At 35.7% G+C, this 23,157-nt stretch overlaps 1 protein-coding gene, 2 long non-coding RNA genes and 1 other non-coding gene across 10 annotated transcripts; 3 read left to right on the top strand and 1 right to left on the bottom strand.

Moving 5' to 3' along the window:
• The first annotated feature begins 1,621 nt into the window (after nucleotides 1-1,621).
• Nucleotides 1,622-8,769, top strand: LOC103422862 (receptor-like serine/threonine-protein kinase NCRK). Of its 6 annotated transcripts, XM_029088555.2 has the most exons (11): nucleotides 2,748-3,163; nucleotides 4,558-4,614; nucleotides 4,885-4,959; nucleotides 5,241-5,354; nucleotides 5,672-5,782; nucleotides 6,186-6,458; nucleotides 6,593-6,861; nucleotides 6,963-7,259; nucleotides 7,462-7,698; nucleotides 7,883-8,110; nucleotides 8,230-8,769. In XM_029088555.2, exons 3-11 carry the CDS (start codon nucleotides 4,890-4,892, stop codon nucleotides 8,494-8,496), a joined length of 1,866 nt encoding a protein of 621 aa, XP_028944388.1. In that variant the 5' UTR covers nucleotides 2,748-3,163; nucleotides 4,558-4,614; nucleotides 4,885-4,889; the 3' UTR covers nucleotides 8,497-8,769. The 6 variants fall into 6 exon arrangements, with proteins under 6 accessions (XP_028944389.1, XP_070664931.1, XP_008385331.2 ...); XM_029088556.2 differs by lacking the exons at nucleotides 2,748-3,163; nucleotides 4,558-4,614 and adding an exon at nucleotides 1,622-1,896 and having other exon boundaries at nucleotides 4,880-4,959; XM_070808830.1 differs by lacking the exons at nucleotides 2,748-3,163; nucleotides 4,558-4,614 and adding an exon at nucleotides 1,853-1,896.
• A 1,720-nt stretch (nucleotides 8,770-10,489) lies between these two features.
• On the top strand, nucleotides 10,490-11,426 carry LOC139189701 (uncharacterized). The gene is made up of 2 exons (XR_011573555.1): nucleotides 10,490-10,962; nucleotides 11,157-11,426. It is a non-coding gene; the product is annotated as an uncharacterized lncRNA (long non-coding RNA).
• A 1,848-nt stretch (nucleotides 11,427-13,274) lies between these two features.
• Nucleotides 13,275-18,023, top strand: LOC103447899 (uncharacterized). 2 transcript variants are annotated; one of them, XR_003766774.2, is made up of 3 exons: nucleotides 13,275-13,361; nucleotides 16,248-16,317; nucleotides 17,562-17,771. It is a non-coding gene; the product is annotated as an uncharacterized lncRNA (long non-coding RNA). The 2 variants fall into 2 exon arrangements; XR_531141.4 differs by lacking the exon at nucleotides 16,248-16,317 and having other exon boundaries at nucleotides 17,562-18,023.
• A 114-nt stretch (nucleotides 18,024-18,137) lies between these two features.
• Nucleotides 18,138-18,245, bottom strand: LOC114819880 (small nucleolar RNA R71). Its single transcript, XR_003767178.1, has one exon. It is a non-coding gene; the product is annotated as a small nucleolar RNA R71 (small nucleolar RNA).
• Nucleotides 18,246-23,157: the final 4,912 nt, after the last annotated feature.

The raw sequence follows: 23,157 nt of genomic DNA, 5'->3' as shown, positions 1-23,157 counted from the left end.
TTAATCGTTATGGCATCTTAAATTATGACATCTCAAATTACTCGTTAGAGGGTGATGCTAAGAAGATTATATTTGATAGATTACATCTAAATTAAAATTACTTTTTTTTTTAAATTCATAATACAATACACCGTACCTTTATTAGAAAGATGATTAATACATGGTACTAAATGTCTGTTTGATAATCATTTTTAGTTTTTCGTTTTTCAGTTTTTACATTTTTAAAGTGAAATATTGTTTGGTAATTACTTTTAGGAAAACCAAAAAGTAAAAACTTTTAGCCAAATTTTGAAAACCTAAGAAAGTAGTTTTCAACTTTCATTTTCTGAAAACTAAAAATAGTTACCAAACAAGATTTCATTTTTTTTTTTTAAAAATTGAAACTAAAAATTGAAAAATGAAAACGAAATAATTAATCAAACGACACATAAATATGAGAAAAATTCTTTCATGCTTTGTAGCACTAAATGCTATGAGTATTAGATGAACTGATTTCTTTGAAATATTACTTTTATTGTGGTTTTTAATGTTCCATAGCATAAAAGTAAAACTCCTAAATACAATCTTCCTAATATTTTTTTCTGGCTATAACTATGTGGATTATGACCGTCGCACTAAAAAGCCCTTGAAATGCTCCACCTATGTACATGAATTGCCACCCTAATGACATACATTTGGAGCATTTTTGCTCACCACCCTAACTATGGTGTATGCTTACCATCACTGTTTTGGCAGTGCTAGGCGGTTGGTCACCGTCTCGATTAATTTCTAGGCGTTTGAAAATTAAGAAAGGGCGCCTAGACCTGCTTATGCATGTGCCTAGACCTGTTAGGCGTTAGCCTAGCCCGCCTAGACCCACCTATGTCACGACTCTCGCTTAGGCAAGAAATCAATAATTTTCATTTGACATTCTATTTTTTTCAATAAATGTATGAGACTTGTTGAATACTTGGATGAGTACTCATTACATGCTTGTTTCACATGTTTTCAATATGTTCTTATATTCTATAATCTATGTCATTTTATTTTGTAATATATGTATCTCAATACAATTATGCATTTTTATAAGTTTAAATGGACACATACTTATATGGAATATAATAAATTTACTTAAATCCACCTAAGATCCTGCCTAGGCTCCAGCCCGCCACTGATCTAGCGCTTAGCCATATACCTAATCATTTATCATATGTCATTTTACCTAATTTTAGTTAACTTTCACAATAGATGTTAATTTTTAATTTTGAAAAAAAAATTAACCAAGATTAATTAAAAAAACAAGTAACAAATGATTAAATGTATAATAAACATATACTAAAGTTTAGGATAACGAGGAAAAATGCTCCCAAGTACATTCTTCCCTTCAAGAATATAAGTGCAACGAAATGTAGAGAAGAGATCCTCTTCAAACCTCTTCCACTAAGGACACCGAATCAAATGATCTGACGGGAAAAATTTATTACAACTTTTGAGCAGTCAATGAAATTTGAAAGGCCTCCGGATCTCTTCTCCGAAATGTATAAAGAAGTGGGACCACCTCGGAAAGCGAGACTGAGCTACCTCGGCGCAACTCATTACTATGGGTCTCCCTCTGCAAAACTTCTCACTTTCACTTTCACACTCTTACTATCTATCTTCAGCTGAAGAAGCAGCAGCATCCAACGGCAGCTTCTTCTCGCACTTAAAAATGGAGACGCTCTGACTGTCACTCACTCTCTCTTTACATTTCTCCTATATCATCGTTGGATTATCAGATCCGAAATGCCTGAGCTCAGAAAGCGGATTCGGTTTCTCAAAAGCGCTTCTTCAGACGCCATTTTCCGACTTCTTTAGCACCAAAGGAGGCACCACAAAATCGCAGAAGCCGCCGGATTTCAGAATCACTTCCTTCTCAAGGTAAAAATCACTTTCTGCTTTTCGATTTTTTTTTTCTTTCTGCACGGATCCGGTGGACTCATTTCAGCTTGTGGCGGAAGAGGGAATTAACTCTGGTTATTGGACACAAATGTATTTAAGATCATTCTCTTGGGTGTTTTAGTAATTAAGTATATGTTACTACTAAGAAATCTGTTGACTTTATAGATGAAGTGGATGCCACGTCCCTACTTTGCCTCCCATATTCTAAGTTTTATTTTTGAAAATTTTAACGAAAAGTAGTTTTTCGTTAAAATGAACTTCGCGCTTATGCCCCGTTGTGAATTAAAAAAAAAGTAAGAAAAATTAATGAAAATGACGTGAAAATTTTGAGTTTTAACGATAATGACAAAATAAATGATAAAATGAATAGTACCAGGATTGATTTTTAAGAGTAAAAATATAATTTTTTGTTAAAATGAACATTATCGGAACCTTTCATTAAAGTTCCCAAAAAAGTTTGGATGGTGAGAGCAGAGTTTGTGTAGGATTATTATGTCATCCTTTCACCCATTCACGTAGGCTGAATAAGCAGGGCCCACTATGACCCAATATTGGGCCCACTTTCCGCATAGGACAGATTGGTAGGGCCCAGTGTGAGCTCAATCTTTGCTCGCTTTACGGACCGAGCAGCAGTACATCTATGTCTGATTGTCTGTCTTTGAAGCTAAGTAAAAGTCTTTGATGAATTATAACCGTTACTTCCCAATTTGAATACAAAAATAGGAAGCTTTTTTAAATTTTCAACCGTTGGGGTGTCTGAATGTTTCCCATTTGAAAAAGTTTAGAAAGGCCAGTTAATATTTAAGTATTGAGCCACGGTTATGAAAAGTAAACAGATTGTGGGGTTTCCTTCGGTAATGTTGGATTAGATTTTAGGTGCAGCTGAGGGGTCTCTTTCTGATATGGAAAATGGCAGCTTTCAGAGAGGTGGCTGATGGGTTTGTTTTGAGTTTACTATTTTCCAATCCATGTTTTCATGAGCCCCATTTGTCCCTTTCCCCGCTATTTGTGTCACATGTCCTTTCGGCATTGTCCATTTTCTAGATTCACCCCATCATTTGTGACGGGATTGCGTATATTAGACCTTTCTGGTCTTTGTTATATTGAGTTTGCGTATATTGGGTTTGCTGCGCTCGAGTTTGTGTACTTGTACTCATGTTTGAACTCTGAAGGAGGGAGTTGCGATTGTTTTGAGTAATTTGAGCTCGATGCTTGTTACTTTTCACTTTGTATTTTGTAAGTCAAGGTAAAGTTCCTATTTCTGTTTCTGCTGCGGTTCTTTACGTACTCAGGTGTCCTGATTTTCCTTAATTCTCTAAAAGCTTTATGCTTTCTATTTGTTTGGAAGCAATGTCACTTGTTGTAAACTCTTGTGGAGTTACTGGGAAGAAAGTATATTTTTGTTTGTAGGAACCTTATTGCTTTTGAAGTTCTTGTATACTGTTTGGGGAGGCAGTTTAAATAGTTTAAAGAATGTGGGACTGCTAAAAGCAGTAATGCATTGATGATAGACGGGGGCAGGCGCTCATTTGTTGGGCCAATTTCCGCTTGATCCCCAACCAGCAAGCCTTGAATTTTACAGTGTTTTCTTATGGTTGTTTTAATGGTCATTTCTTCATTTGTGTTTTTAGTTGTGTGTAATTATGAGATTGGGTATAACAATCCGTAACCATGGTCAACAATAATTTTGTGAAGTTGTCTTCGCCAAAATTGTGTGTTGACAATACCACATAGTCGAACTTCATGTTGTACTACATAGTTTGGTTGAATGCACAGCAAAGTGGGTTGCCATCAATTGTTAGTGTAGAATTATGTATACTTGGATGAGGGTGAGAGCCGTCAACGAATTTCCAGAGGCCGTTGCCGACGAGGAAGGGTTTGATTTGCAGGAGCCAGTGAAGGTAGTTGTGTTCGTCTAGTTTGAGAAGTTCTCGGGTGTTGAGAGAGGGAGAGGTGAGGGAAACAGAGCAGGCAGTGGCGGAAGCAGAGGAGGAAGGAGAAGCCATGATGGCTGACAGGGAGGATGGAAAGATTTTGTGAGAAGGAGAGGAAGGGATGATACCATGTAGAATTATGAATACTTAAAGATTGAGTTTACAATCCTAGGTTGTATACAATGATGATTAAATGTATTAAGTCTAGTGCTTAATTGTGCTATTATTTATAATTAGGGTAATGATAATTACAAGTGCAGAAAACCATGGTGGAGAAATCAAGGTGATGAATCTGGACTGGTTTCTCTAACAGTTAGCTTCCAATTTGTTGGCCAACCATGAATTTAACAACACCTGCCTGTCATATTTCTTCTACATGCTTGCCTAACTTTCTATTGTTTGATTCCGGATTTATGAGAGTATCACATCTGATTTTAATTTTCATTTCCTTTTCCTTGAATCTTTTGGAACTTACTATCTGCACTGTAAAGGATTTGAATCAAATGGGTGGGACGGTTTGTTGTTTACACCTTTGTGCTTGTTCCACTCAACTAATTTATCTAAAATAAAACTTCATAGTGTTATCACCAGGGAATTTTTTTTTTTTTTGTGAGAAAAAGAAAGTTTGTTAAATTATTTTGATAAGATTTTTGGTTCTGTAAATTGTGTTTATGCCTGAATTGATATAATCTACATCAATAATCAGTGTAGGTGTAAGGATTGAGACCACAGAAGTCTGAAGTTTCTCACTAACCCAATGAAGGTTTTTTTTAATATGATATATTTCCAGTTTGTTTTATATCAAGATCTCTATGACTTTAGTTTTCTAACAATACGTTGTTATGAAGTCACTTGTTTCTGTTTGTATTTCACAGCATTTGAGGGAAAACATTACTTGGTTCTTACATAATTGTTGCGCTATGTTTGCCATCAGGAGTAGAAAGTGTATCCAAATCAGTTTTTATTATTTTTCTTATGTAATATTCATTTTCGTTTTGAATTCAATATGCAGTTGTTATATTGTTCAGGTTAGGATAAATGAAGTTCCAAGTGAAGGTTGCCCTTGCCTGTGTCATAACCTTGATCGTGATTCAGCAAGGTGTTTGCGGTTAGTATTGATTTCTCATTGCCGATATGTTTATGAAAAGATTTATTGATATTGCAATATGGGAAATTATAGACACACCTTTTGCCTTCAAATCTGGAATTAAGTATGTTGCTTGGCGAAACTTATATTTTTCCAACATCCAAATAACCCTGCACATATTGTTTCCCTTTTATAGAGTCTTGAGCTTCCATATTAGAAGGGTTACCCATCAAACTTCTCCGTAGTATCAGTATCGTTTAAATAATACATGGAAATCTTCTTTTCATTATTTGTCGTAGCAGATGAGGTTTCCGGTGCGTGGAATGCGACTGACTGGACATGTAGGTGCTCATATCAAGGAAACGTGAGCTACACTCTAGAACCTTACTGTTCAGCATCCTGTAATTGCAGTCAGGGTATGCTGCTGATCTTTATGCTACAATCACCCAAAAGCTTTACACTTCTTTTGATACACCATTATTTGCCAATAAACTTTTAACAGTCGGGAGCCTTGTGCACTGGGTATGATTCTTTAAATGTTGTTCACTCAATGTTTAGGTGGAAGCTCTATATAAGTTAATTCATATATAAAAATGCTTCAGTTATGTTTGTGCGTTCGTTGCATTGATTAAGAACTATCCCTTTTTTCGTGACTAGAATATTCTTATGTACCTGTTTTTCTTGTATATACTATATGATGTATGACAATATAAACTGAATGCCTCTGATACAGATGCTGGAAGTAATACTACATGGACATGCATATGTGCTGCCAATGGGCTTCCTAAAGTCACAGCTGACGGTCATGATCCTAATTGTTTTACAGCCTGCAACTGCACTTATGGTACTTACTCTCCCTCTCTCTCTCTCTCTCTCTCTCTCTCTCTCTCTCTCTCTTACACACACACACACACACACGCACACATCAGTCAACCGATCCACTTTACATAGAACAATGATAAATCATGTTGTTTTTTAAAGCTGATTGGTTTATGGGACCATGGATTTTGATTTACTGTGAGAATCCTGTTTACGGTCATCCCATCTTTGACTTATATGTATTGACGCACCCATAATCTATTCCACAAAGAATTTCCAGATATTTTTTTTACATACATCTGACATTTTGTTATATCTTTGATTTACAAGTTAGATAGACTTTGTTATATCTTCGACATTACTTCTTTATCTGAATTCTGAAGTCATTTGATTGTGACTTGTTCTGTGTCTGTGTTTCTTCTTAACAGGATCTCTCAATGCAGCAAAGCCTTCAAAAAATCATCTTTCGAGCAAAGTTGTTGTGATTATTCTTTTAGCATGTGTCATACTCACAACCCTTGCTTTTATTTCCTCGGTGGTATGCTACTTCTGCCGAAGGGCTAAGTGCTCTATTCAAGCGCCAATATTTTCGCCTGATAAGGAATCAAGTTGCAATAGTGCTTCCAACTTAATTAGCTATAAGAGTTCCTCATTGTTTGAGACCAAAATAAATATGGATTCCCCCATCGGTAAAGGCACAGGTAATTTGATCTATGGAGTGTTTTAGCAGAGTTTGTTTCTTAGTCTATAAATCCCGCTCATCTTTTCAGCCTGTTCATTTCATAGTACTCCTTTAAACCTGATAATTTTTGTTTGTATATTTTTCTCTGTACAGGAACTGCTATAACTATTCCATTTCAGTTAACAGGCTGCTTTACCTCTTGTGTATTGAGGAGCAAACCCCGAGCTACACCTGGAGCAATTATTCAATTTTCATATTTTGAACTGGAAAGTGCAACCAATAAGTTTTCAGATTCCAATCTAATAGGACTTGGTGGAAGCAGCTATGTCTATCGTGGCCAGCTCAATGATGGCGAAGTTGTGGCAGTTAAGCGTCTAAAAGCTTTGAAAGGGCCAGACATGGACTCTGTCTTTTTAACAGAGGTAATACCTCATCTTTCTGTGCATTTGTCGATATACATCAACATCCTTTTTATTGGTTTCTTAACAGAAGAAACAACTTAATCAATCTGTTTTTTTCTCAGATTGAAATGTTAGCCAGACTTAATCATTTTAATGTGGTGCCTTTGCTTGGCTACTGCTTTGAAACCCATGGAAAAAATGTCGAGAGGTTATTGATATTTGAGTACATGGATAACGGTAACCTGAGAGATTGTTTGAACGGGGATGAAGGGAAAAACATGGATTGGGTCACTCGAGTTTCAATTGCCATTGGAGCTGCAAGGGGTTTGGAATATCTCCATGAAGCAGCTGCTCCAAGAATTCTGCATCGAGATGTCAAATCCACAAACATTCTTCTGGATGAAAATTGGCAAGCAAAAGTAAGATGTGATTATTTGAAACATCGATTGAAATCTCCGATTCTTTTATGAAACAAGGGAAATAATAATAGGCTAGTTTGAAGTGGATATTTGGCTACGAACACGGTTTACATTTCTCTTTTGGAACTGAAAGATAGCCTAGTTTGAAGCGGATATTTGGCACGCATTTCTTATAATTCTTATATTTGTTATATATGTGCAGATAACTGATCTTGGTATGGCGAAACGCTTAAAAGCTGATGGTGTCCCTAGCACATCTAGTTCTCCAGCAAGAATGCAGGGGACTTTTGGTTATTTTGCACCGGAATATGCTATTGCTGGAAGAGCATCTCTTGAGTCAGACGTTTTCAGTTTTGGCGTAGTTCTTCTTGAGCTTATCACTGGTCGGAAGCCCATCCATAAATCAACAACTAAGGGAGAAGAAAGCCTTGTCATATGGGTATAGAAAATTGCCAACTTTATTACTAGGAACATATATCCATCATTTCTTTTGCATGAATTTCCATTTTGTTACCACGATGCTGCTGATTAACATGAATTTATCGTAGAAAACCAGTTCAGAAATACGTCTATGGGTTAATAAAAATTGATGTAGCATATGAACATTTTTGTCTTTGTTGTAGGCTACACCTCGTTTACTGGATAGTAGGCGAGTAATCACAGAGTTGGCGGATCCAGATTTAAATGGAAACTTCCCAGAAGAGGAGATGCAGATAATGGCTTACTTGGCAAAAGAATGTCTACTGTTGGATCCTGATGCTAGACCAAACATGAGTGAGGTTGTCCAAATCCTTTCGACTATTTCACCAGAGAGATCTAAAAGGAAAAACTTTTCTGTAAATCTTTTTCAGGTAATTACGCACCTATGTGGTTGATGTCATTTTTTAACTTTTCATATGTCGTATGGAGGTCATATTGTATGATTTGAGCAATGCGTATAGAGACTTGATCTGAGTATTCTTCTGGACAGCACATAGGCATGGATGGCCATAAAGATGCTGGGGAGCTAAGGCGAGCGAAATCCAGTAAAGGTTCGGTTCGGTGTTCACTGCCACTAGACATTGACCGTAACCTATGTGCTGAAAGAGACACGGATTCTGTTTCAGATAACTATATGGAGAGATTGATCCTCTTGACTTCAAATGCCAGGAGTTGTCGTGCCACTGATATTGAGACAGTGGATTTAACTGAGCCCAGGTTGGAGTCTTTTTGTGTAACAAATGGTAAGCCCCCATGACCAGAGAAAACTTGAAGCACACGGATAGGAAGTAAACCAGATTTTAAGCTTATTTCAAATACTTGTTTGCGGTTGGTTGCTCAAAGAAATCACGAGGAAGCAAGCGGGTTTCTGAAGATTAGTTCCTTGATACTTTTTTCTTTGAAGAAAATCATAGTTGTGTATTTGTTTGGTTGTTGTACAGAAATCATAGCATTCAAAATATGTTAGGAGATGAAAAGGATGGTATGCTGCTTGTAATTCAGTAAATGCAAAAAGGTAGTTTTTAAAGCACTTTTGTTCCTTCATGTTTTCATATAACCAGCAATTCTTTTTCTTACCAAGGAGCACTTTGATTCCCTAATATCCCATTTATCCCGGAGCACCGCAAAGAAGAAAACACATGCAATGCTTGGGATAACAGTTATCTGTCCGGGCTGATTAGGTCAGTTAGTCATGATAGTTTGCCTGTATGTTTGCACCTGTGTGAATGCTCATTTCCATAAATTAAAGTATCATAGAATATAAAATCTTGTAAAGATAAAAGTCAAACCGCTCTCACATGGTCACTATACATTTTTCTATTCCCATGGCATACAGCTGCACATAGGGTATACAACCATATTTATGTGGTCTTAGACCATCTCCAACCCTGGGCTAAAAGTCAAATTACCCCCCCTCCCAAACACTCTCCAACCCATGCTACAATTTTAGGCTAAATGCCAAATGCTATTTCTGGACCAAATACCCCTCAGCTTTCCCCCCGGGCTAAATGCGAAATGTTTATCGGAATTTAAATTTTTTTAGATTAAAATGTTCATAAAATTAATTTACAATAATCTACATATTTATTTTTTTAAAAAAATTGATTTAAGAAAAAAATTTAGGCTAATTTCATTCTTTAATAATTCCGGGCTAAAATTTTAGGGTAGAAGGGTTGGAGCAGAAAAGATGTTTCTGGGCTAAAAGCTAAATTTTCCGGGCTAAAAATTTTGGCTTTTAGCCCAAGGGTTGGAGATGGTCTTAGGGTTATTTTCTTTCATGTATTCAATCATAAATTTTGAGAGTTTTTTTTGTTACTTTCTAGTGAATTCTAGTTTTCTAATCTTTAAGGTTATCATTTAAATTTCCTTTTAGATTTAAGTTGCCTTAAGGGACGTGCGCGTGAGCTACCGCCCCAAGCAATTATATATAGCCCTTTAAGCAAAGAGATCCCCATTTTTCAAAAAAAAAAATATGAGACACCCTCTTGACCGTTAGATATAGTTTTAATGAAATTTTGTGATTAAGATTAAATTATAGACCACAGAATCTCAATCACATAATTTCATTAAAGTCAGATTTAACGGTCAAGAGAGTGTCCCTATTTTTTTTTTGAAAAAATGGGGATCTCTTCTCTTAAAGGCTTCATATATATATATATATATATATATATCTATAGGCCCTTTATGCAAATGGATTCTCATTTTTTTGCAAATATAGGGATTAGGTATAGGGCCCACTTCACATCGAAATTCAATGATTTGAACCGTCTATTTTGTAAGTCTCGATATAGATCATCCTTACAAAAATTCAATTCAAATCAGAAATCATTTACCTATTTAATTATCAATAAAAAATTTTATTGTTTTTTATATAACAAAGTATTCGTTAATTTTTTTGAACTCAATTAGAAGTATTAAATATTTCCGATTTGACTAATATTTTGCAAGGATGATCTATGAGATGCAACTTGAAAAATAGACGGTTCAGATCGTTAAAGTTCGATGTGATGTGGACCCCAACTAATCCTCATTTTTATAAAAAAAAAATAGGGATCCATTCCCTTAAAGGCTTCCTCTCTCTCTCTCTCTCTCTCTCTCTCTCTCTCTCTCTCTCTCTCTCTCTATATATATATACATAATAACATTTTTATAACAACTCTTTTGTTTTTGTTTTTTTTTTTAATTTTAATTTTTATATTTGAAATGGCAATAGTTTCATTGATAAAGCACATATTTAGAACAAATTATTCAATGCGATAAATTGTGTCAATTTCCATGAAAAAGTCCTAGACTAGACAATTTAATGATCCCAATTGGTGAGTCTTCCCAACCTTCGGAATGATGGATTGCTGCGACGAAGCCACCTGCTGGTGCTTTTTGTACTCTGCAATGTTTTTCGTGGTTCTCTTAAGTTTAGGGAGTAGTAGTTGTTCAGATGCACATCCATTTTTGAATTTAACTGCCAAGTGGTGTTAGTTGAACAAACATTATGCAAATGACTTGGAAGTTCTTCCCTTGAATGGTAGTTGGAAGAGTGTCTGACTTGGCGATAGGGAGCATGGTTTGTTCGATCATATACATATATATAACGTTTTTCATTAGACTTTGTTGTTCCTCATCACCTGCCAATACCCTCTACAGATATGGATCCGCCGCCACCAAGCACGCCGCTCCTAGCCACCGCTCCTCCTCCCTATCACCAACCAGGATGCTTGGAATTCTGGTAAGATCTTTTCACTTCAATATTTTTGGTCTACATCATATACATGTTTCTCTAATGCGGGATTTGAGCATAAGCCAGCTGCCAACACAATACAAATGGTTGCATCCCGCAAGATTAATTTATCCACATTGGAGAATTTCTGCATATACAATGCTACTGCATTTTTGTTTTAAATTTTGGTTTTGATTATGCAGCTTGTGGATTCTATGCTGCTGCGGTATATTTAAATGCTGCTGCCCTCCACTGTTTGAGCCTGGGCCGCCTCCACCATAGTGCTACATTTTCTTATGACCCTACTTTGTACGAAATTATGAACTGTTTTTTGTAATTGGTAGACTGAATGTTTGCTAGATCTAAACTATTCCAATGTGGCTTTAGCTGTTCATGAATCTCTTTTTTTTTTTTTTTAGTTTTATCTCTCTACTAATTTGTAACTAATAAATTTTACCATTTTTACCGTGTTCCGTTTCTTTTTAATCACAAAAAATAAGCACTATACTCGTTTGTGACAATGGCTCAGATACCACAAAAAATGAACTAGACTCGGATACCACAAAAAATAACCATTGTCACAACAATTATCACTTTTGTGACAATGGGTTTTTTTTTTTTTTTTTTTGTCAAACAATAAATTGTATTAGATTAGATGTTATATTAGTCATCAGCGGAGTTTGAAACCACGCCGTCACGTAAGAGCTCAACATATTTCCACCACTGTGTAAATGGTCACTTGCCTTTTGTGACAATAGTTTGGATACCACAAAAAAAATGGAGTTTAGTTCATCACAAAACATACCTTGTGAACTCATTTGATTAAATCAATCCTCTATGATCCTTGATAAAACATACACTTTGTACATTCAAACCTCTTTGGGGATCGAATTAGAGGGTCTAATTTTCTAAGAATATTCGTGTAGATTGTCATCCTACTTAAAAATGTAAGTTATAATAAATAAAATTAATCGTTTTCATTGACCGAATGATTTTGGTATTGAATATCAACAGCCAACACCGCCTACAACCTTGGTTGCCTAAGTTTTCAAAACAGAATTTATTTTCGGAAGCCAAAACGATTGTTCGACAATTAGGTGCTAAGTTGGACTAATTTAGAATATACTAAGCAGAAATGACTTAGTGAAGCATTTGGTGCAGTATTAGATAAGGAAGCAGGGTAGGTAATAAAAATAGTATTATCCTCAATTTTTGGTGTTTGCTCAAAGAAGAACTAAATTATTGTTCTATTTTAATTTCTTTTCTATTAAAAATATTTTCAAAATTAGTATTATTGATTTCAGCATAATAAATACCCCCATTCAATACTCAATCGACACTGCCATACGAGTAAGCTCAGTCGCAGGGAGAAATCCTGATCTCCAATTTTGAAAATTTGGAAAAGTAACCATATTTTAGATCCTATATAGAATTATAGCCACAATTTTAGTTTTATGATAATTTTAACCAAAACTTGATGTAAAAGTACTAATATACCCTTAATATTAGGGTTTCTCACAACAAAAATAAAACCTTCTTCAAACTCTCTTGCAACCTTCTAGTTTCTCACCTTAAACCAGAAAAGCACTCTTTGCCGATTTTGCATAATTAAGCAGTAGGGATGTTTTGACCAAAAAAAAAGGCGCAGGACGCAATAGCCTTTTCAAATTGTCCAAGAAACAATGATATGGTTGGTCAATTGTAGCTTCCAATTCCTAAATCAACTTTTTGATATTTCATATCATGGTTTTAGTCAAAACTTTAATGATTTTCATGTTCCAATGCAGGTGAATATATTATGAATCCTTCGACAAATCAACAAGTTGATTGAAGAATTAGAAGCTCCAATAAAGCAACCATATCAGTGTTTCTTTGGCACTTTGCATATGCAGGTTAGTTATATGTGCTAATTAATTTTTCTTTAAAATATTTTCCTATTTTAAATATATTTATAGGTTAGTTAGATGCGCTAATTAGTTTTTTTCTTTCAGAATATGACTCAATTTGTGACCGTGGTCCATTACGGATGGAGGAGGGTTGATAGCCAATACATATTTGGTCAAGCGAAAGCAATGGTAGTGTCAACCAAAGTTACTCATCAAGATCTTATACATGATATATATAAATGTCTTCGTGTTAGTCCGAGTGAATTTAGAATCTCAGTATATTATCAATGCATGAGCAACTTAGGGATGCAAAATGATGAGTCAATATTATATATATATATATATATATATATATATATATTTTACCATATTCTTAGTATAATTTGGTAATTATTTTGATAGAATTTTTATACTTTGCTTAATATTTTCACTGTAGGATATTTGACTTCCTCTTAAGCAAAACATGACCAAACGGACGAATTTTGGAGTTATTCAAATTGGAAGACGTTTGTGTGTCTCTTGGTATGTTCGTATCAAAATTTGGAATTTTTCTACGAAGCGGTTATTTTCTGGCGATTTATTAAAGGAGCAATGCGAGTTGCTGAAAAGTGATGTTTTTTTACTTAAACTACGTTTTTAGAGCCCAAGATGACCTGAGATGGGTTCATGGCCTTCTGGAGAAGTGTTCAGAATAGCCCAAGCTTTAAATCCAGCTATTTTGGGCCAGTTTTGGAGCTGAATTGGGTCCAAAACGTGGCCGTGCAAATTTTTGGGCGAATTTACCAAGTTAATTTAGGATTATGTTTCCTATTTTATTTCAATTTATTAGGTTTCCTAGTCTTATTCTAAGACCTTTTAGTAGTAGGATTTTAATTAGAGTAGTATAAATAAGCCATTTTGGCCGGCCCTAAGGTTCTCTCTTATGCAACTTTTGGAGAAAAGATTTTGGGCAAAGCAAACTAACACACCTCAACCGGAGACGAGGCGTGCTGGCCGTCACCCAAAGATGATGTAACCAAAAGTGTGAGTGATGTAAAATGTGAATAAATTAAAACCGAAACTATAACTTATTTAAACTAATAAAGTGAGTGCGCAGTAATAGGTAGAACCCATAAACTACAAATGTTCAGAGCATAGTTAACATAAGGGTAAAGCAGTCAAACTAGAGAAGTACTTATACACGAAATCCATTGTGACATCTTCCCATTTCCATTGGGGTATTGGATTGTAATGAAACTTTAGTATGATGTTCTAGAAGTATAATGTGGAGTTTTGGAAGTTACGGATCGGAAATCCGAGGTGTGGATCTTCTGAATCGGGTTACGTAGGGTTGTAGACCCTACCGTCGACTTTTAACCGACGGTTGACTTTAAGTCAATAGGTTTCAAATCATTCTAGAACATCCTTGGGGATGCGTTTTTATGTAAGTTACGTGTTCTATCGATAAGAATTCTGAGACGTGATTTGATAATTGTTCTAGATGCTGATCGTTTGAGATGCCTCGATATTCATGCTAGGGAGTTGTAGCACGGACTTCAGGTGAGTGGGTCTTTTCCTTTTTATAGTGTGTGTGTGTGTGTGTGTATTTTATAGTTTCCACAAATGCTTTTGAATTGATTTGTGAATTTCATGCCATGATTAAGAAATGTTGCATTGTTATGAAATTGTGAAATGCCAAAATGATCCTACTTAAGAAATGTTGCATTGTTATGAAACTGTGAAATGCCAAAATGATCCTACGGGATGCACATGTAAGTTCAGGTAAGTTTATTATGTTGGCTAGAATTATTGCATCATTATGGCATGCATATATTCATATAGTCTGCTCATCATTGCTACACCCACATGTTAGTGCTCAGCCCAAGGCTAGGCTAATCTTTCACATGTTCACATCAGCACCGCACACTCGCCTTGGATCCAAATTGGTGCTAGTCTTGTCGTACAGATTGCAATAGGCAATTCTAACTCATATGTGACAGCGAATAGCGCTAGTCTTCACGTGATTGTAGCACTAAAGCGTATATTATTACACCTAGTCCTGCCGTACAAGTCGCGTTAGGCAACTTCGACTCGTGTGCTAGCATAGATTGATGAGCAATAGGTTCAGTCGTACAAGTCACATTAGGCGACTCCGACTGATATGCTAGCATAGGTTGTTGAGCACCTGATTTTACTTATATTACTGTGGAGACTTTGTGATTTTGATATATCATGCCTTATTTATGTTTTGCAAGCTACGGTAAATATTTTCATACTATACGTAGTATGTATATTTTGGAAACTATATATGTTTTACGGCGAGAGGTTATAACCATAGGCGAAGCTACATAAGGGCGAGGAGGGGCGGCCGCCCCTCCTCTCGCTGGAAATCAAGCCCAGGAGTGATGGTTCTGCCTCTTTGATCACGTTGAAAGCGATGAAATTCCGTCTGGTGCTCTGGCTTTCTAGGTTTCCCTTCTGCTGCGTAGCGCAGGCTGCGCGTGAGCTGTCCATTTTTTTCAAAATACCCAAGGCCAAAGAAAGGAGGAAGGGAGACCTGTAATTTGCAGTTTCTGAAATGGAGTTCAGGTTCCAATGAAGAAAACGAGGGAGGAAGAAGAGACTCTCTCTTCCATCCCATCCCACGTGTCCTTGTAAAATTCACCCAATTTTAACTATTGTCCAACCAATTTGCACCACCTAACTTTGATATTTACATGTACTTTTCTTATATTTGTTTTTTAGTTATTGTCTAATGAGTTTGCCCACATAGTTTTCAAACTACGTATTTGCCAATCTTATTTATGTTAAAAGTAACTATAAATTCATACTAGCTTCAAAAATATTTTGTTGTATTATGAACTTGTAATGCTTTGAATTTTTATGTCTTACATCAAATTCAACAAATAACAAATAAAATTGTCAATATTTTTATATATTATGTGTTTTTTAATCAATTTTTTTAGATATTATCACTATATAATAAATAAACACTTATTTATACGTACAACCTAGTTCATCTAGATCCTCACCTAAGCGTTGGGTCACGTCCACCGCTCATCTAGCACTTACGTCTTAGAACTTTAATCGTTATATAGTTATGTAATGACATGATACAACAAGAAAGGATAAAGGATGCTTAAATCCTCCTCCACATAATAATGTAGTTCAAATACTCTTTCGAATATTTCGAATATTTTGGTCAGTACAAATTCTCCTATGAATATTCTGGGTAGTTCACATAATCTTCTTGCCAACCCAAGACTTGGACCTTGAACGGATGTCCACATTTTTTAGGACCTTAAACCTTTTAAATGTCACCCCTCCCCTCTACAATTCCTGGCTTCGCCACTGGTTATAACATTTTCAAAAGGTTTTTAATTAAAACTTTATTTTCAGGCCCACTCACCCTTGTTTTCGCACCTCCAGGTTTAGTAGTTGAGCTTTCATATCAACGAGGATTCTTGACAAGTCTTGGTGTATATGATTACCTTCAATGGTATAATTCCTCAACCTATTTACTGTACTGTACTTATACTCCGTCATCATGTATGAAATGGGTTCATTCCCGCTCACAGCGCACTCTTATAATTAGGCACTTTTAGGTTTTAAATTTATTCACATTTTCCACATCACTGCACTTCGTAGCTTTATCACCTTCCAGGTGTCGGCTAGCACAGCTTGTTTCGGAGTCCTAGTGGGCATTCCGGGTCGGGGTGTGTCAGTTTGGTATAGATTTCAAGACTCATACTTTCAAGGTGTTTTCATTCTTTTTCTATTTTTAATAAAGACTATGTGATTTTTATTATCAATATGCGTAACTAATTCTCTTTGCTAGGGTGAGGCCATGATCCTTAGCAAAAATATGTAGTCTTTTTTAATTTTCTTATCAATTTATGCTGCAAGTTTTGGATTGTTAATTGCCGGTTTAAACTATCTATTTGTCTTAGTGATTCGCGACCATTAGGATATTTAGAAAAGTAAATTGATACAATTTTAGCGGAGGGTTGTCCCTAAAATTGACTAAGGCTTCTTGTGGTTAACATGTGTAGCTACTTAGGATGGATGACACGTCTTAAGAGTAATGTGGTTTTTCAAAAGGTTTTCACAAAACTTAATGAGTCTTGCATGTTCACATTCGATCTGGACGCCATAGACAAGTTGCATGTTAGATATACGTTCTATGTTGTTGGTTCCAAGTAAGATATATTTTAGGAAAACCTAACCTTCAAAATATGCATGTGTAATTCGTAAGAAATTAGAAGAATTACGTAGGATTGTTAGGGGGATGGCGGAACCCTAGTTCTTTTCAAAATTTGTTTCTCAAAACCTTTTCTCTTTGATTTGTTTCCTTTTAAAATTGGTTATTAGTTGTTTTTCCTAAATTACTTTTATTAAAATTCGTTTTTATTACTTTTAAATTCAAAATCAACCCTTTCCAATCTTTATTTTCAGATAATTAACTAGGATTAGGGTTTTTAATTAATTGTTTTAAACAATCCCAGCGGAAAACAACATTGCTTGAGCCATTTATACTACAACTACCTTGTTCTCTTGCGCAAGTATTGTGTGATTTTAACCTCTTTGCGCAGGTACTTAAAAATCCTATCAAGAAATTGGCGTCGTCGTCGGGGATTGTTTTTAAACAATTTGTGTTAATCATAATTCTTTGTTAATTATTGTTGTAAATAAAATTTTAAAAAAATTATTTATATTAATTTAATTTTCATTTTCTTTGCGCAGAGCCCATAATCTAGACAGATCATGTACATGGTTTGCACCAGATCCCAAAATCAATAGCTAATAGAATTTGATCCAAAGCCGGAACGCACTTTACAACAAAGGTGCAGGGAGCAATTTTTAGCGTGTGAACCTTCATCGGAGGACACTTTCCTAAAAAATTTGTTTTCTGGGATTTTGGACAGTAAGGATACCATGGCTTTTGCCATACTAGCTGCTAGGCGTCCATTGAGGGATACATTAGCAGCCCATGCTAATGAATTACCAAGTTGCATTGTTTATCCAGAAGAGGAAGACGACACACTCGAGATCAGACATCACATGTTGGAGATTCTGCCTACTTTTCATGGTTTAACTCATGAGGATCCTAATATGCATATCACAAAGTTTTTAATGGGGTGCAGAAATATTATAGTGAATGAGTTTACTGCAGAGTCAATCCAACTCCATCTTTTCCCTTATTCATTGAAGGACAAGACAAGAACATGGCTGCTTACATTACGATCTGCCAGTATCACTTCTTGGGAACATATGAGTGATAAATTTCTTAACAAATATTATCCAATTTCTAAAACTCTTGATATGAGGACTCAAATTTTATCTTTTTCCCAAAAGCCTAATGAAGAGTTTCACGAGGCATTGGAGTGTTTTAAGGAGTTATTTAGAAAGTGTCCCCACGCAGGCATTAAATGAGACACACAGATGGGCATATTTTTCAGAGGACTAAATTCAAACACCAAGAATCATGTTCATGCTTTATCAGGAGGTTCATATTTAACTAAAAATGCCTAGGAAGCTTATCAATTGTTTGACAACATGGCATCTGAATCTTAACAATGGGTAGAGGATCAAACACAAAATAAGGGCATTTTTTAAATGTTTATGGGGTCTCCACATGTTTCTGCTCAAATTGAAAAGATAGAAAAAAAAATTGAAAAATTTGATGCAAAATTCGACATGATTTTGCAGAAAATAGCAGTTGCTGTCTAGTAACCTGCACCAGCACATTGTGAGATTTGTAGCCAACCCACACATGATTTTATGGGCTGTCCACAGAGAGATGCATATCCAGATTTTGTTGTAGAGCAAGTTAACGCATTCAACAATTATCCAAGGCAAAGAAATGATGTTTATTCAAAATTTTAAAATCCAAGTTGGAGAGATCACCCAAATTTAAAATGGGGTGGTGAGCAGCAAGTAAAACCACCATTTCCACCACTAGTCTAGCAACCTGCTACACCAGCCAAAGCTTCTTGGGAAATTGCAATTGACAAGTTGGCAGAGATTACTCACATCAATTTTGAGCAAAGCAATCAGAACTTGTAAAAAGATATAGCAGCCAATGCATCAAAACATGTAGAATATGTAGGCTTCCATAACTAATTTGGAGAGACAATTTGGGTAGCTAGCAGGTAATATTACAGAAAAGGGAAAAAGGGAAGTTTCCTAGTCAAATAGTGCCTAATCCAAGGGGTACAATAGATTGCAATGCAGTGAGAGCTTTACGCAGTGGAAAAAGTTACGATAATCGTGACAAAGAAAAATTGATAGTAAGGACAAAGCTGCATAAATTAACAACCCAGTATCTACAACTGCAGAAACATATTCTGCATCTTTTTCTGGATAGATTTCAAACAACTCAGAATTTGCCCCTGCACAGAAATTAGAACGTGTTTATGATCATCCTCTTCCCTATCATGAAAGGTTACAACCAAAGCTCAAAGATCAACAATTAAGAGATTTCATGCAAACATTAGCCAATGTTCAGATTAATCTACCATTGTTGGATGCTATTAAGAAGATTCCATCTTATGCCAAAATTTTAAAGAATGTATGCACACACAAGAAAAAACTCGTGGACTTCAAAAAAGTGATTCTCACTGAACAATGTAGTGTATTTTTACAGCACAAACTACCCCCGAAAAAGAAAGATCCAAGGAGTTTCACTATTTCTTACACTATTGGAAATTCTGATTTTAAGCGTGCTTTAATTGATTTAGGTGCTAGTATTAATCTAATGCCCTATTCTGTTTTTTAGCGGCTAGGACAAGGAGAGCTAAATCCTACTTCAGTTATCCTACAATTAACTGACCAATCAGTTACATATCCTAGGGGCATCATCGAAGATTTGATCATCAAAGTTGACAATCTCTACTTGCCAGCATATTTTGTTGTTTCGGACATGGATGAAGATTTACAGACCATTTATGGCACTAGCAAGAACATTAATTGATGTGGAAGCGGGAACTTTAACATTAAGGGTCCAAGATCATTCAGTGGTTTTTAATTTGTTTGAAGCAGCCAAACAGCCAGCAGAAATGCTTGACTGTATGCGTTTTGATGTGTTGGATGGGTTTGTTCATGCAAATTATATGGCTCATTCAATAAAAGATCATTTGCAGCAGGTTTTATATGGGAACTTTGATGCAGAAACATATGATGAAGACATTCTAGAAGTTGTTCAAGCTCTAGACAGCGTGCCTAAATTTTTGTCTAAATGGAGACATGTTTATGAAAGTTTGGGAAAGCCAAAACATCCATTAAATCCGTCCAAATTACAGCCACCAAAATTAGAGCTGAAACATTTGCCCGAACACTTGAAATATTGTATTTAGGCGTTGCCTAGACGCTGCTAGTTATTATTGCAGCAAACTTGACACCTTTTGAAGAGGAAAAATTGCTTAGAGTGTTGCGTAAATATCAGGATACATTGGGGTGGACTATTGCAGATATTAAAGGAATCAGCCCAACTATTTGTATACATAGAATTTTAATGGAAGAAGGCATTAAACCCATAGTTGATGCCCAAAGGTGCCTTAATCCAATCATGAAGGAAGTGGTTCGAACTGAAGTAATGAAACTTCTTGACGCAATTATGATTTACCCAATTTTAGACAGCCAATGGGTGAGTTCTACACAGGTTGTGCCTAAGCATACTGGAATTACGATAGTCAAGAATGATAACAATGAGCTGGTTCTTACATGTTTAACTACTGGCTGGCGCATGTGTGTTGATTATAGGAAGCCTAATTCAGTAACCAGAAAATATCACTTTCCTTTACCTTTTACTGATTAAATGTTGGAAAGATTGGCTTGGCGAACATTTTATTGTTTCTTAGATGGCTATTTCGGGTACAATCATATTCCAATTGCATCGGAAGATCAGGAGAAAACAACTTTTACTTGTCCTTTTGAAACATTTGCTTACAAATGGATGCCGTTTGGGTTATGTAATGCACCGGCTACTTTTCAGCGTTGTATGATGAGTATTTTCTTTGGTTTGGTTAAGCAGATTGTAGAAGTGTTTATGAATGATTTTTCAATATTTGGGGATTTGTTTAACCAATGCTTACAAAATTTATCTTTGGTTCTTCAACGATGTCAAGAGACAAACTTGGTGTTAAATTGGGAAAAGTGTCACTTCATGGTTAAGCAAGGTATTGTTATAGGCCACTTAATTTCCAACAAGGGAATTGAAGTTGATAAGGCTAAGATTGACGTTATTGACAAATTGCCACCTCCCACCATGGTCAAAAGTGTGAGGTCATTTCCTGAGCATGGAGGTTTTTATGGACGGTTCATCAAAGATTTCTCTAAGATTAGCCGTCTTTTATGTAATTTATTGGCTAAGGATGCAGTTTTCAATTTTGATGTAGATTGTTTAGAGGCATTCAATAGGTTGAAGACACTTCTAACTTTAGTCCCGGATTGGAGCTTACCGTTTGAGTTGATGTGTGATGCTTCAAATTATGTCGTTAAGGCAGTTTTAGGGCAGTGTAAAGACAAGATTCCTTATGTCATTTATTATGCAAGTCGTACTCTCAATGATGCACAGCTCAACTATGCAACCACACAGAAGGAATTATTGGCAATTGTATTTGCTTTAAAGAAGTTTCGGTCGCATTTGGTTGGAGCTATGGTCATTGCTTATACTGATCATGCTGCCGTTAAATATTTGTTGTCTAAGAGAGATGCTAAGCCTAGATTAATTCGTTAGGTTCTTTTGCTTCAAGAATTTGACATAAAAATTGTAGTGAAAATGTGGTGGTTGACCATTTATCAAGGTTAATTCTTCCAACTATTGTTGAAGAAGATTCACTCCCATTGAGTGAAAGTTTTCCAAATGAACAACTTTACACTATCCACAACAGAACCCTGTGGTTTACTGATTTTGTGAATTATTCGGTAAAATGAGCGTTACTTCCTGATTTTTCGTTTCAGCAGAAAAAGAAGTTTTAGCAGATGTTAAACATTATTTTTGGGATGAGCCATATTTATACAAATGTTGTCTAGATCATATTATAAGGCATTGTATTCCTAAAAGGGAGCAAGAGAGTATGTTGAAATTTGCCCATTACTATGCACGTGGTGGACATTTTGGGCCCAAGAGGACAGCAAAAAAAATATTACAGAGTGGGTTGTTTTGGCCATCACCTTTCAAGGATGCCAACCATTGGTGCAAAGCTTGTGATAAGTGTCAAAGAGTGGGAAATCAATCCAAACGAAATGAGATGCCACAACATGGTATTTTAGTTGAATTATTCGATGTTTGGGGTGTTGATTTTATGGGACCATTCCCATAGTCACATGGCAATCAATACATCTTAGTGGTTGTTGAGTATGTTTCTAAGTGGGTTGAGGCTACTGCAGCACCAACCAATCAAGGATCAGAAGTTCTGAAATTCCTTCAAAGGGTTATTATTCCATGGTTTATAATCCCGTGAGTTATACTTAGTGATGGGGGAAAACATTTTATTAATAAACAGTTTGTTGCGTTGCTTGCAAAATATGGGATATCTCATCGTGTTGCCACTCCTTATCATCCACAAACATCAGGGCAGGTTGAAGTTTCAAAAAGGGAAATAAAGCATATTTTAGAGAAAACAGTTGGGTCTACTCGTAAAGACTAGAGTTTGAAATTAAATTATGCACTTTGGGCCTACAAATCAGCATTTAAAACATCGATTGGGATGTCCCTGTTTCGGTTCATGTATGGCAAGGCCTGTCATTTACCTATGGAGCTAGAGCATAAAGCGTTTTGGGCTATTAAGGAGTTGAATTTTGCTTATGATTCAGCATGGGAAAAACATAAGCTGTAGCTCAATGAGCTTGAGGAAATTCGTATTGAGGCTTATGAAAATGCATGCATATACAAAGACAAAACAAAAGCATTCCATGACAAACAAATTCTCGGAAAAGATTTCCAACCAGAGCAGAAAGTGTTGTTATTCAGTTCCATATTAAAGTGTTGTTTTTATTGTCCTAGTTTATTTCGTTTATCTATGTTAGTTGTTGTACGTTTTATTTTAGGATTTATTATTTTTGTTCTTTTTCGTTTATTTCATTTTCCACACCTTGAGGACAAAATGTGAAATAAGTTTGGGGGTGGGAAAGTAAAATTTTAGGATTTTAATTTTTGGGTCAAGTTAAAACAAAATTTTCATTCTTTTTAAGTTAATATCCATAGATTATTTAAACGTTAGAAAAAAAAGGACATGGTGAATGTTAATCCCATAGTAGAGTCTTTTCTATTTATCGTTGCTTAGACACTAATTCATGAGTTATACTTTGAAACCTTGCACATTCACATCAACATGGC

The sequence above is a fragment of the Malus domestica genome, chromosome 11 (genome assembly GCF_042453785.1).
Source record: "Malus domestica chromosome 11, GDT2T_hap1".
In the NCBI taxonomy this organism is placed as follows: domain Eukaryota; kingdom Viridiplantae; phylum Streptophyta; class Magnoliopsida; order Rosales; family Rosaceae; genus Malus; species Malus domestica.
The sequence above is the reverse complement of the archived record's forward strand: the minus strand, read 5'-3'. Positions and strand labels throughout refer to the sequence as shown.